Source organism: Prinia subflava, chromosome 1, assembly GCF_021018805.1.
Source record: "Prinia subflava isolate CZ2003 ecotype Zambia chromosome 1, Cam_Psub_1.2, whole genome shotgun sequence".
NCBI lineage: Eukaryota > Metazoa > Chordata > Aves > Passeriformes > Cisticolidae > Prinia > Prinia subflava.
Genome location: NC_086247.1, coordinates 21,977,376 through 21,989,727, shown reverse-complemented (window position 1 = coordinate 21,989,727; position 12,352 = coordinate 21,977,376). Strand labels below are relative to the sequence as shown.

The 12,352-nt window shown below is 39.4% G+C and overlaps 1 protein-coding gene across 1 annotated transcript in view; it reads right to left on the bottom strand.

Annotated features, from left to right (window-relative positions):
• Positions 1 to 12,352, bottom strand: part of STK3 (serine/threonine kinase 3) — a 120,330-nt gene that overhangs the window by 95,535 nt on the left and 12,443 nt on the right. The window contains exons 5-6 of the mRNA XM_063390368.1: positions 717 to 881; positions 122 to 289 (exon numbers count right to left, since the gene is read on the bottom strand). Coding sequence (XP_063246438.1) covers positions 122 to 289; positions 717 to 881 — 333 coding nt within the window. The remainder of the gene's footprint in view (positions 1 to 121; positions 290 to 716; positions 882 to 12,352) is intronic.

Here is a 12,352-nt window from a genome sequence, read left to right as displayed (position 1 = left end):
AATCTCTATTCATAAACATACATCTTTATGATTGCAGTATTAGGGAGTTTTGAATGTTTTGTGGGCTTGAGGGTGTTTTTTTTTTAATATAACAAGCAAAAACCACCAGCAACACACTTACCCTCATTGGGTGAATATCAGCATATGGAGGCTTTCCTTCAGCCATTTCTATGGAAGTTATACCAAGGGACCAGATGTCTGCCACACAGTTATAGCCAATCTCCTGTATGACTTCAGGAGCCATCCAGAACGGAGTTCCTATAACGGTATTACGTTTTGCCATTGTATCCTGTAATTATATTATTTATGTCATTAAAACAGAGATGCTTATTTTCAGGTTTTTTAATATTAATTCTATATTTAAACGTTAAATTATCCACCCAAAGGTCAAATGGTAGTGACTTCCAGTTAAGACCAAACTGATTCAGCCCATCAGCCTACAAAAGCCAAAGAGGTGACAACGATCATAAACCTCTACCTAAAATTTAAAGCAATCATCAGGCACTTGATACACTGGATTATAAGAACGAACAACTAAAAACTAAATAGCCCTGCACTACATTTAATACTCACTGTGATAAAGGATATTAGTCCTGCCACTATCACTAGTGGCAATGACACTGCTCAGACACAAATTTCAAGGCAGAAGACAAAGGTGAAAGAACAAGCTTGGGAGCACTATGGCACTTTTAGATGATCTTTCCACAGTTACTTACTGTTAACTGGCCAGCCACACCAAAATCAGCTAATTTTGCATGTCCCTCGGTGTTAAGAAGGATGTTTCCAGCTTTAATATCTCTATGTATTTTTCTCATAAAGTGCAAGTATTCTAGTCCTTTAAGAGTAGATTTCAAAATAGTTGCAATTTCATCTTCTGTTAGCTGCAAGAAAACATAAAACCATTTCAGGTATACACATAAGGTCCATATATTTGACATATTTAAATCACAATGATTTCATCATAACTATTACAAAGAGAACTATGTTTGACTTTTTTAGCAGACCCAAAAAACTTCAGTTTTAAACCTAAAAAAATGAATGAAAAATAAATTATTAAATGCCAACTATAGAGAAAAAAGATATTGTGTAGACTTGGCAAGCCAAAATACTTCTCTTAACTCTAATATATTGCAGAGTCACATGCCATCACAAATGCTACAATAAATTGCAAGTCAGCTGGCAACAAGCTGACAGACATTTCATTACCAAAGAAAACACAACAGAATGAAAAAAAATTGAGCCATATTTTCTTTTACTCACTTCATAAACAACACAGATTCTTCAGTAAGTCATCAGTTAGCAGTTGTTCATCCTCATCACTTTAGATCAACACAACAGGAACACATACGTTCCTGAACAAACGTTATCAAGAGAAACAGCAAGAGTCTCTTTTTCAGGTACCAGACCCCCTCGAGAACACTTCTCAGATTTTCATCAGCAGTTGTTCTCGAATAAAAGCAAAAACACACACATATAATTCATTCTGTGTGATGCAACTGCTCAAGGAAATTGAGCTATCCACAGAAGAAGCTATCCATACAACTGAAATGCCAGGTAATTACAGTACACTGATGCTTCAATATAAGAACTAAACAAATTAACTTCACACATTCTCAGAAATCCAAGAAACTGCAAAACTGAAGATGAATACTCTGATTTGGCCAAAATGCTGGGTTGCATTTTTCCCCTCTTTCCTCTACTTTTCCAATCCTACACAGAAATTAAATTATGCAATAGAAATTCCTTCCAGTTTCAGTTCTGAAAGTGTTGGTAGACATCCACACCTCTCTCCAAAAACCATTAAAAGCCCATAAGAAACAAAAAACCCACTCGCAATCACACTAAGCCAAAAGAATGAATCGACAAATAGGAAAAAAAATTATCAGTCAGCAAGATTATCTGCACTTGAGCTGCTCACAACAAGGTTTAATTATTTAACAAACAGAACCACTTTCTGTTGCAGCTTCTATCCAGTCTCATAAAAGCTACGTGTGGAGCCCAAGGGCACAGTTACACGTAAATTTAGTTAAACACCAGTCCCAAGCTCCAGTCTCTCCTTTCCCTGCAACCTACAAGCAGTAATTCACATTGTGTCTCAACCCTTCCACTGAACAACTGTAACAGACAGACCCTAGCTGAAAACAAACCCGTCTGCCAGACTGTTTTCCAACAAAACTGTTCCTGGATTCAACTCATGGCATAGTAAAGAAGGACAAAGCGAGGTAGCTGCTGCTCAAATTAGCATTGCTTTCAAAAAAGTGATATACCCCAGGAGTTACAGAGACTTTTATGGACCTTTTCCTATGCAAGCAAAGGATAAAACCAATGGTGGTATACTAGCTCCAAGTCAAGCAGTTATCGCCTCTGCTGTGCATTATGCATTCCTTGCCCACCATTTATCTCTGAGATCTTTCAATGTTTCTATTCAGCAGCACACTGTTCAAAGCCTTTATTTGTGCTACTTTATGCTGACTGCTATGCTGCTTCAAAGGACTATGCCAGAAGAACTGAAAACCCTGTCATACACAGTTCAAGTACGACAACTTTCCTGGCATTGTGCCATGAGAGTAAAACCATCTCCCTGATCTGAGATTTTAAATTAACTCTAAGATAAATAGAAGTATTTATCAAAAGGATATCTGGAGGCAGAGACAATCCTCAATACGTGAGCTAAAAATTCTCTGGTCAATCACTAAAACTGTGATTATCTGCAGACTTACACTTCAGGCAATTTAAATTCTGGCTATTAAACTGTATCTCGAATGGTTTAAGACGTTCTGAGTGTAACACTTTCTGCCCAAGCTTTGCCAAATCCACCCAATTTCAGAAACAATAAAATGTTCTCAATCTCCAAAGATTTCCATGTAACTAATCCTAAACATACAACAGAAATTGATCCTGAGCACTGACAAATGTATAGCATGATAAGCATACAACTTCCTTCCCACTTTCATCTAGAAACAAGTGTTACCAAAAATGGTGCTTAGAGGACAGGGCAGAGATCTTTCTTCAATATGTTGTGCTCCTAAGGAGGTAAACTCCTAGCTTTAGTTTTGAAAAATTAACCACATGGAGATCTTTGGGTCATTAGCTCTAAATCAAGTAGTGGTTTTGTAGCTGCATGGCAAAATCCAGCTCTCAAAAGGAGAGGCTAACAGAATCCTGGAACCAAAAGCTGGCAAAGAAGCTATGGAGTGAGAATCCAGCAAATCAAAAGAGAACTCTGGAGTATTGAAGCCTGGTGCACTATCTGAGGACCCTCAGCAAAGTAAAGCTCTATTATGGCTAAATACTACAAAGCATTTACACATCTGATGTGAGATTTCATGGACTAGCAACCCCACACACATCCAACTACACAGAGTGGTCAAAAAAGCCCAGAGAAGTGAATAACACCTCTAGGAAGTAGGCAGAGTCATGAACAGCAGTAACAGGGAAGCACAGGAAAAAAGAAGGAAGAGCAGATTTACACTGTTCCAAGACACATCAATCCCAGCTCCAGACATCCCAGATTTATCCACTTGTGCTTCATATAATCATCATCTGTATAACATGATGCAGTCACTGAAATCACTCCTGCTTATGTTGTTGCTAAACATGGCCAAGTATGTGCACAATAATACTCAGACAAAATATTTGGCTTTAGTCCCTAACAATATTTAGAAGGATGCAATGAATTTTCAGCCTTACTCAAGAAGCCAAGAAAGTACATTCACCTTCCTTAGACAAAATAACCTTTTCAGAAAATAATGCACTGCCATGTTGAATATTACCATGCAATCATCACAAAAAAAGTATTTAAAAAAATATTTCAAAATTATTAATTTCATTATTGTTGTGCAATTTAAACTTTTTGCCAAACACATACCATCTATGCATAACAGTGAAAGCACATAAATTACAAAGTTCTCCACATGTATATACTTCTAAACCCAGAAACATTGTTTAACTCTAGGGCCAGTTTTGTTCATTGTTTTTATCAATAACCTGGATGCAGGAATTGAATGCACCATTAGTAAAGTTCGCTGGGGATACCAAAGGCGGAGGTGCTGTTTGAACAAAAAGCCTTGCACAGGGATTTGGACAGAATGGAGCTGGGTAGTGATGAACAGGATGAAACTGAACAAGCTTGAATGATGGATTCTTCATCTGGGATGGAGTAATGCAGGGACAAGCATAAATTGGGAGAGTAATGGCTCAAGAGCAGCCCTGCCTGAAGGGATCTGTGTGCTGGTCAGCAGCAGGCTCAGGGGCAGTCAGCAGTGCACCCTGGCAGCCCAGAGGACAAACCCCTTCCTGGGGTGCATCAAACTCAGCATCCCCAGCCGGTCACAGAGGTGACTGTCCCACTGTACAGCCCTGGTGGACAGCCTTGAGCTCTGTGTGCTGCTCTGGGCCCCACAGCTGAAGAATGAAGGCAAAGGATGAGACTGTGTCCAGAGGAGGGCAACAAAGGTGATGAAAGGGCTGGAGGCAGTGTCCTCTTTGAGGGACTGAGGACTTTGGGCTTGTTTCATTTGGAGAAAAGGAGGCTGAGGGGTGACCTCACAGCTCTCTGCGGCTTCCTGAGGAGGGCACATGGAGAGGGAGGTGCTGAGCTCTTCCCCCTGCTATTCAGGGATAGAACGTGTGGGAATGGTTCAGAGCTGTACACAGGAGGCTTAGACTGGACATTAGGAAGCATTTCTTTACTGAGGGGGGGTCAAACACTGGAACAGGCTTCCTACAGAAAGTGGATGCCACAAGTCTGTCAGTGCACAAAAGGCATTTGGACAAAGTCCTTAGCAATATGCTTTTGGTCAGCCCTGACTTGGTCAGGCAGTTGGACTAGATAATCATTGCAGGACCCTTCTAACTGAAATATAGTTTTCTGTTCTATTCTGGTTTTTTTCCCTGTGATGAGCATATCAGTTAACCCCATCTGGATTTTACAATGTAGTCCATCATTCTAAATTTGCATAAAAAGGACATATGGACATATTCTTGAATACAGATTACCTAAATGCATTAACACCTTATGTCTTCATATTTACAAGATAGGAAAAAAAACCCTGTTTTGTTGGGAAATATTGATTTTTTTAAAACCGTTACAAAAAATAACATACAGTTCTTCTTTACATCACAAAGACTAGCTAACACAAACTAATGCACACCTGATGGAATTTGGGGAAATAAATGGAGGCACACTTTATTAGCCAATTGTTGGAAGTAACAAGGGACCAAAGTACATTAAAAAAAATCTAAAGCTCCTACTATTCATTTCCTCACAAACCCAAAAATAAACTCTTAAAATCCACATCAAAATGCTTCCTAATTATGTCTCCTCCCTTCTTTACTCTAAATCAGAATCTGCCCTCATAAATATGGTTAAAAGTCACCATATAAGTAGTGTAGTGTCTGTGTCCCTACAAGTGACTTTGCACAACCTTGGAAGTAATGCAGGAAAGTACAGAACCTCTTTAGCACTGTACTAAGCACAGATTTTAACTATGATCCAGTAGCACATGCACTGCCATGTCTACACACAGCTGTGATCAGCACCAATGTGATTGTGTGTTCGTTTGGTTGTGCAAAGTCCTCTTCTGACAAGAATAAGGTCAAGAACTGCACTGGAAGCCCTTCCCACAGGTCTGCTAAAACAATAAAACTGCATGCCTTTCTAACAGGAAGCACTTGTCCAAGTTGTCACTGTTTAAAACCAACTGTACCATTGTACAGAACACCTTCTCAAATAGATCACTTGGCTCACAAACTACACACCTGCTCATACCATCCCCGCTGGTTCTGACAGCATCACCAAGAGACACCTTGGACAATCTTAAAAGCCAACAAAGAGCTGGCTGAGCAAAACAGGCAAACTGCTACAAGTATGAAAACAGTCTTTCCTGGCATGCAAGGTAATTAAACACAGCAGAAGGCCATCTTGAACCAACTAAGAACTCCTACCTGAGCTGAAGTGCATAAAATAAGGCATGCAAAGAGCAGAAACAGATTACTAAAGATAAATAAAGAAGCACTGCCTGGATAGTAAAGAGCTGAATTACAAAGGCCAAGAACACAATGGACTTGAATCTGGACAGCAAAACAGAGGACAGCAAGAAGATTGTATTGGTCTACATGCAGAAAAAGAAAGAAAACTAAAAATAAACAAGAAAAAATTTGTATTGAGTGGTCAATCTATTGACAAGCTATGCAGAAATTTCACAAACATGTTCCTTGAATCAGTCTTTAATAGGGTTTCTCCAGCTCTCAGTTGTCTCTGCCTAGCAGCAAAATGGAATGAGTTAGGAATTATTCTAGTAAATTACAAATATGTGGACAAATAAAAGTCCATGGGAACAGATAAGATACATCCAAAGGTGCCAAGGAGCTGGCTAATGTCAACTCAAGGCTATCTCTTATCAATTTTCAAAGCTTACAGCAATCAGGGTGTCCCTTACAATACTGTCATCTTCAAAATGGGCAAGAAGGACCTGAGGAACTACAGGCTGATCAGCTCATCCTCAGGCCTCAGGATATTATGGGAGGAACCCACAGAAAAGCTGATTTTTAGACACACAAATGATGAAAAGGTGACTGGAAACAGCCAGCATAAGTTGACCAGAAAGAAATCACACTAAATTAACCTGGTCACTTTCCTATGAGGATGAAGAAAAAGCTGAGGATGTCATTTTGTCTGACTTTAGCAAGGCTGTTGGCAGTGTTCAATATATGTTTTTAGCAGGGGAATCACGAAGAATATGTAGAGAAACAACCAGCTGGACTGCCAGGCTCAGTAGTGGTTCAAAATGTAACCAAGAGCCAGCTATAAGCAGTGTTCTCAGAGACTGACCATAGGGTGAATACTCCCAACATCTTGATCAACAACCTGAACAATGAGCAAGAACCCATCCCATCATGGTTTGTGGATGACATGAAACAGGGTGGAAACGGTTAATATACTAAAAAACAGGGCAGGGCTGCCATGCAGAGAGATCTCAACAAGCTGGAAGGATTAGCTTGACTACAAATACAATGGTTCAACAACGGCAGAGTCCCACACCAGGAGAGAAGAACCCCATGCCATGACCATTATGGACTGAGAATCAATGGGGCAGGGAACACGCCTGCAGGAAAGGTTCTGGGTGGCTCCAGAAGACAAGCTGAACATCAGTCAGCAACATCAGCAATACATCCTAACCATAGACTGGCCTTCATTAGGAAAGCACAGTCGGGTCAAGCAAATTTTCCCCTCTATTTAGCACTTGTGAAGCCAAATCTAGAACACTGTGCCCAGTTCCAGGCTGCTATAAAAGAAAGGCTGAAAACTGGAGAGTCCAGCTAGAACTGGACTAGAGGGGCTAGGAACAAACTGAAACAATCCTCACTAAGCATACAAGAAGAAATAAAAGTTCACAGGGCTGAAGAAAGACTCATGAGTCTCCCACTTTTCAGATGGTTAAAACTGATCTAACAAGGTCATAAACACTAGCTGGACTTCCTTCCTTGGAAAAGTAGATCCACTTAGTTGACTTTCAGAAGTCCCTTTCAAATTAAAATTATCACTTATTCCAAATCAGTGGCACACTGTTCACCTCCTTCCTTACCACCTCTAAAATAAACAGCCAAATTCAAAACAGTCGCCTTTCTTTTACCTGTAGTTTTTCTACATTTCCTCCACTTCCTTACCACAGTAATATATAGCAATAAACCCATCTAAACTATAAAAAGATTTTTTATTGTAAAATAAAATATATATGGAAGACTGTAATGAAACTTGGCTTAACTCCTTGAATGGAGAGAAATTTTATTGCCCAGATTATAACTTTATATGCAGAGCGGTTGACTCAAACTGGAAATACATTAAAAATTCAGCTGATATTTCTGGCTCTGCAAGGAAAACAATGATGGAATTCTTTTGAGAAAGAGCACTGTGGGGAAGCAATAGGGTTAAACTTCCACCTTTTATTACAACAGGAATAAGATTTTGTGTTTTGTGATGCAAGCTGTATAGAGTACCAGTGGATGACTGACCTGATAAAACAGTCACGTAAACAGCTACCTTTTATTGCAAGATTTTATTATAAATTTCTTCATATTCTATGTTTACATGGTCATTTTACTGTTTGAACAATTTAAAACTAGCACTAACTGAAAATTATTTACAAGAGGGGAAAAAACCCCCTGCTGCTTGGATTGAATACCTCAAAAATTTTTATTCAAAAAATCATTAGCAGCTCAGTTTGAAAAATGAATAACTGACTTCAAATCACAGATGCAGCTTCTGCTAGTCTCCCAAAAGTTTCACAGATTTGTTTTTTGAAATATGGGTGAGGAGGCAAAGGGAATCTGTTGACTGTGCAACTAGCCAGTCTGCAGATTAGAAAAAAAAGTGAAAATTCCATCTAGCCCTCAATATATTATAGTCTCTCTCATCTTTAAGCGGTGACGTGACTGCAAAGAGATCAGTGACAAATAGAAGCATTTTGAAACCCAGCAAATACAGCCATTAGCACTGAAGTAGAATTTTGTAAGCTTTCTTCCAAGAAGTAAATTTTTAAACAGAAGGTAAATGAATTGTGTGATACTGAGCACTTTAGTATTACATGGCTAGTTTTAAGACTGCCCACAAAATGAACTCCAACATTTTATGTCCTTGTAGAAAACTACAGAAATCATCCAGGAATCAAATTCTTCTTAGAACTGACTTGTAGACGTTCATGGCAAAAGTTAACAACAGTATTTCTTTTAATGGAAAGAGAGAGGTCACATAAACTTTGGGGAGAGATAATTCTGTCTTCAGAGCAATTTTTATAGTATTTTACAAATAAACACTGGACTTCAGAGGATGTATAACTTAACAGCATATTATTCCTCACTGAGTGAGCATGATCTGCTACTGTAGAAAAAGGGGGAAGAGAGGACAATTAGTGTATCCCAAAGCACATTTATCAGAGGATGCTTCATGGCCAATCTTTCCTTTGAAACTTCCCCATTTCTGAATGCTTTTGGTCAATTGTTATTTACATGTAATACATACGTAGTTATTTTGGAAATGGATGAATACCAGGGCAGCTCAAACTTCCTTTTCTTTCATAAAAATTATCCAACACACAACATGCATCTTATTTCTGGTGTACAAAGATTTTTCCGCTCAGGGAAAAAAAGTAATTTTCATGAGCAAATTTCCAAGCAGATGAATACAGTTGAATGAAAGGTCTGTCATTCTGAGAGTCAGACAGTACAACCCATTTTTAAGGAACTTAAAATGCTACCCTAAAGAACTAAGGAAAAATACTTCCCAACATTTATGTAACAATCAATCATTCAGAGTCATAGTAAGGATTTTATTAGACAAGCACTGAATAATCTCAGCACTGCACTGCAGAGGCTAGTATAAGCTACCCTGCTTTGTAAAGCTAAACACAGAATAAGGCAACCAGGGCATTTGTGATCAAGTTCTTTCCTCCTTTTCCTCAGCCTGGCTGCAGAGAAAAGTAATTTAACAATGTTGGCCTAAAGATCAGTCTGAATAGCAACACAGCTGATTAGCTCACTGAGTCAATTCTCACCTGGAAGCCCCACTGACAGAACGTGGTCAGCAGCACAGCCAGGATGGACTTGTCCATGGACACCAAGATCAGATAAGCAAGTGAGCCAGTGCAGAAGAAATTTCAGTCTTTGTGTGTGGAGTGTCTGGGTATTAATTAATCCATGTGGGCTCACCTGAGGAAGTTATACTGCAACAGACTACTCAAAAAATATAAGAGGTACTAGGCCCTAGACAGCTGCTTTACAGCTAATAATCACAGGTACTTCAGTGAAGCAAAGGCCCACAAATTGGAACCATTTCAACTGCGAAATTACTGAGAAACGTGAGTGCTTAAAACTGCAAAACAACATCCTTATGGGCAAGATGCCTTTAGACTCGATAACCAAAGATTTACCCTGGATCCCCACGGTAACATACAGAGCAAGCAAATCCAGTAGGACATTTAAATACAGCATCCAGAGATTTGAATACACTATTTACTTGATTAAGTGGACTTTAAATACATGGAAAAAAGCTAAGAAAACATGGCAGAAGCTAATCATTAAGAGTACATGAGGCATTATATATGTACAACTGACAAAATGGCATGTAAAGGAAATAATTTTAGATACAAAAAGTACAATCTCTGGGCCCAATTGTACAGCATCTGCGCAACTATCCACTCCAACACTTGTAACTTACAATACTGACCCAAATAAAACAGGTTTGTCTGATAGTCCTACAACACAGCCACTACCTGGTATGATTCAGCCAATTGAATTTGGTCCCCAAAAAGCCAGGATTAGAATGACTCAGTTAATCATGACCAGTGGATGAGCAAATGCATCCTTAATTATCATTAGAGAGACAAGGCTGGTCATGTGTAAAGATTCTCCCTTATGTTACGAGCAGCCCGTAAGCTTTAGAGTGTTGCTTCACGCTGTAATTATCTCATTCTATTGACACTGGAAGTCAGTCTCGTACATTTCCTCCTTCCCTTTCCTCACTGCTCATTCCCGCATCAGATCAAGCCATTGTGCTGCCACAGTAGGTCCAGAGTTAGCTCATGAGGGGGTGGGGAGGACAGAACAGAGAGGAAATTCCCCCACCATATCATCAAGCTTATCGAAGATCACCCTGCAGGCACAGACAGGAGGAACACATCAGTCAGGCTGGAGGACAACAGCAGGACTGCTCTTCCTGGCAGCAACCCAGTCTGAATGTATAACATACATGCACCTCCCAAACCAGTCTCTGAGAAAAGTAGACAAAACTAGATCTGAGCTTTGTTGCCCCAGATGAACACCACACACCAGATCAGCTAACACGCACCATGAATTTGCCCAAGTGCTGCTGATCTGCCTGGCACAGAAGAGTCCAGGCAGAATTGCAGGGGTCCATTTCCCTTCGAATTAGTGGCTTAGTCCTCTTGGACAAGAGCCTGCTCTTGCCAAGCTGAAAACTTCTCCATATCAATAGGTGCCAAACAGTCACTAAAAATTATCCAAACTTTGGACTGCTTCCCTTGGTTTTGGTCCACTAGAACAGTGGAACAAAGCCCAGTGTTGTTCCCTTTCTAGACAAATACAATTTTTGAAAAAGTAGGGAAACCACAAAAAACAGAAAAAAATTATCAATAAATTCTTCGTTTTAGAGACAAGCAACAAGGGCAAATACACATTAACGTTTCCTCCCCAAACAGGAGGAGAAATCCACCTTTTCCTATGACTTAATAATGATCATAGAATCATTTAGGTGGAAGAGACCTTTAAGATCAAGTCCAAATGATAATCCTAATGGCCACTGCCCTAAAGGGTTCTTACTTCAACTTTCTCAATTTCTTTTCCTTAAATATGAAGAAGCAGGAAATAAACTTCTCCTTGGCCCAGCCACAGTCTTCATTTGACAATTTAGGAAAGTTACAGAATACATAACTCTATGTGTCTGATTGTATACAGTAAATATTCTGACAAAATAAGAAACAACTCTCTCCTTGTTTGCAAGTGAAGATATTTATTTTCTTATTACAAAACCATTTAATGAATGAATGAATAAATAAATAAATAAAATGTAAGGTCATCAACAGAATGCTCAAGTGCTTTGGGTAGCCTCATTCCTGTAATAGTCACAAGCTTCCCATCATACACAGTCTGAGTGATCAGGTCACTGTTTCACAAAGAGCAAGAGAATTCAAACACATCCAAAGCCTCTTCCTAATTATTCCAAAACTTGCAAGACACAGCCATAGCAAGGGAGAAATGGAGACATTTGCTGTGCTTATTTTTTGTTATAGGCACTAGAACACTCCCTATTCTACAACAGAATGGAAATTTTGTCCAGCCTGGTAGCCTGCCTGAATGTAAGTACATGCCAAGTAAACTGTGACAGTTGTCTGCTTCACCTTCCTAGAGATCTGAAGCACAGGGACTTCCTGCTCCAGTCATCACCCATTTGAGTGCAGTCACTGTCACTTTGGTTTTGAAGACTTTTCTAAGCCTTCTGTAATGTTCTTCATATTGGAGTCAGAAATTTCACCTTATCACACTTTCTACTATAAACACTGACCATGTTTTGCTGTCTTTCATTGTTTACATATTTCTAGGTGGGAGGAGAAAGTTGATTGACAGTTAGCTTGACCAATGTGGACTGAGAGGTGGAATTCCATCCTCCAATCCTCAAGCCCCATAGGAAATGTATAAAACTGAGTTTTGTAAATAAACTCGCCCTTTTTCCTGCTTCGCTCACCAGCGTGTCCCCGTGTGGTTCTTTCCGTGTCCACTGTGACACAGTCACAGTCATTTTTTCCAGGTCTTAGTTGCCTTTTGAAAACAACTCTCAGTA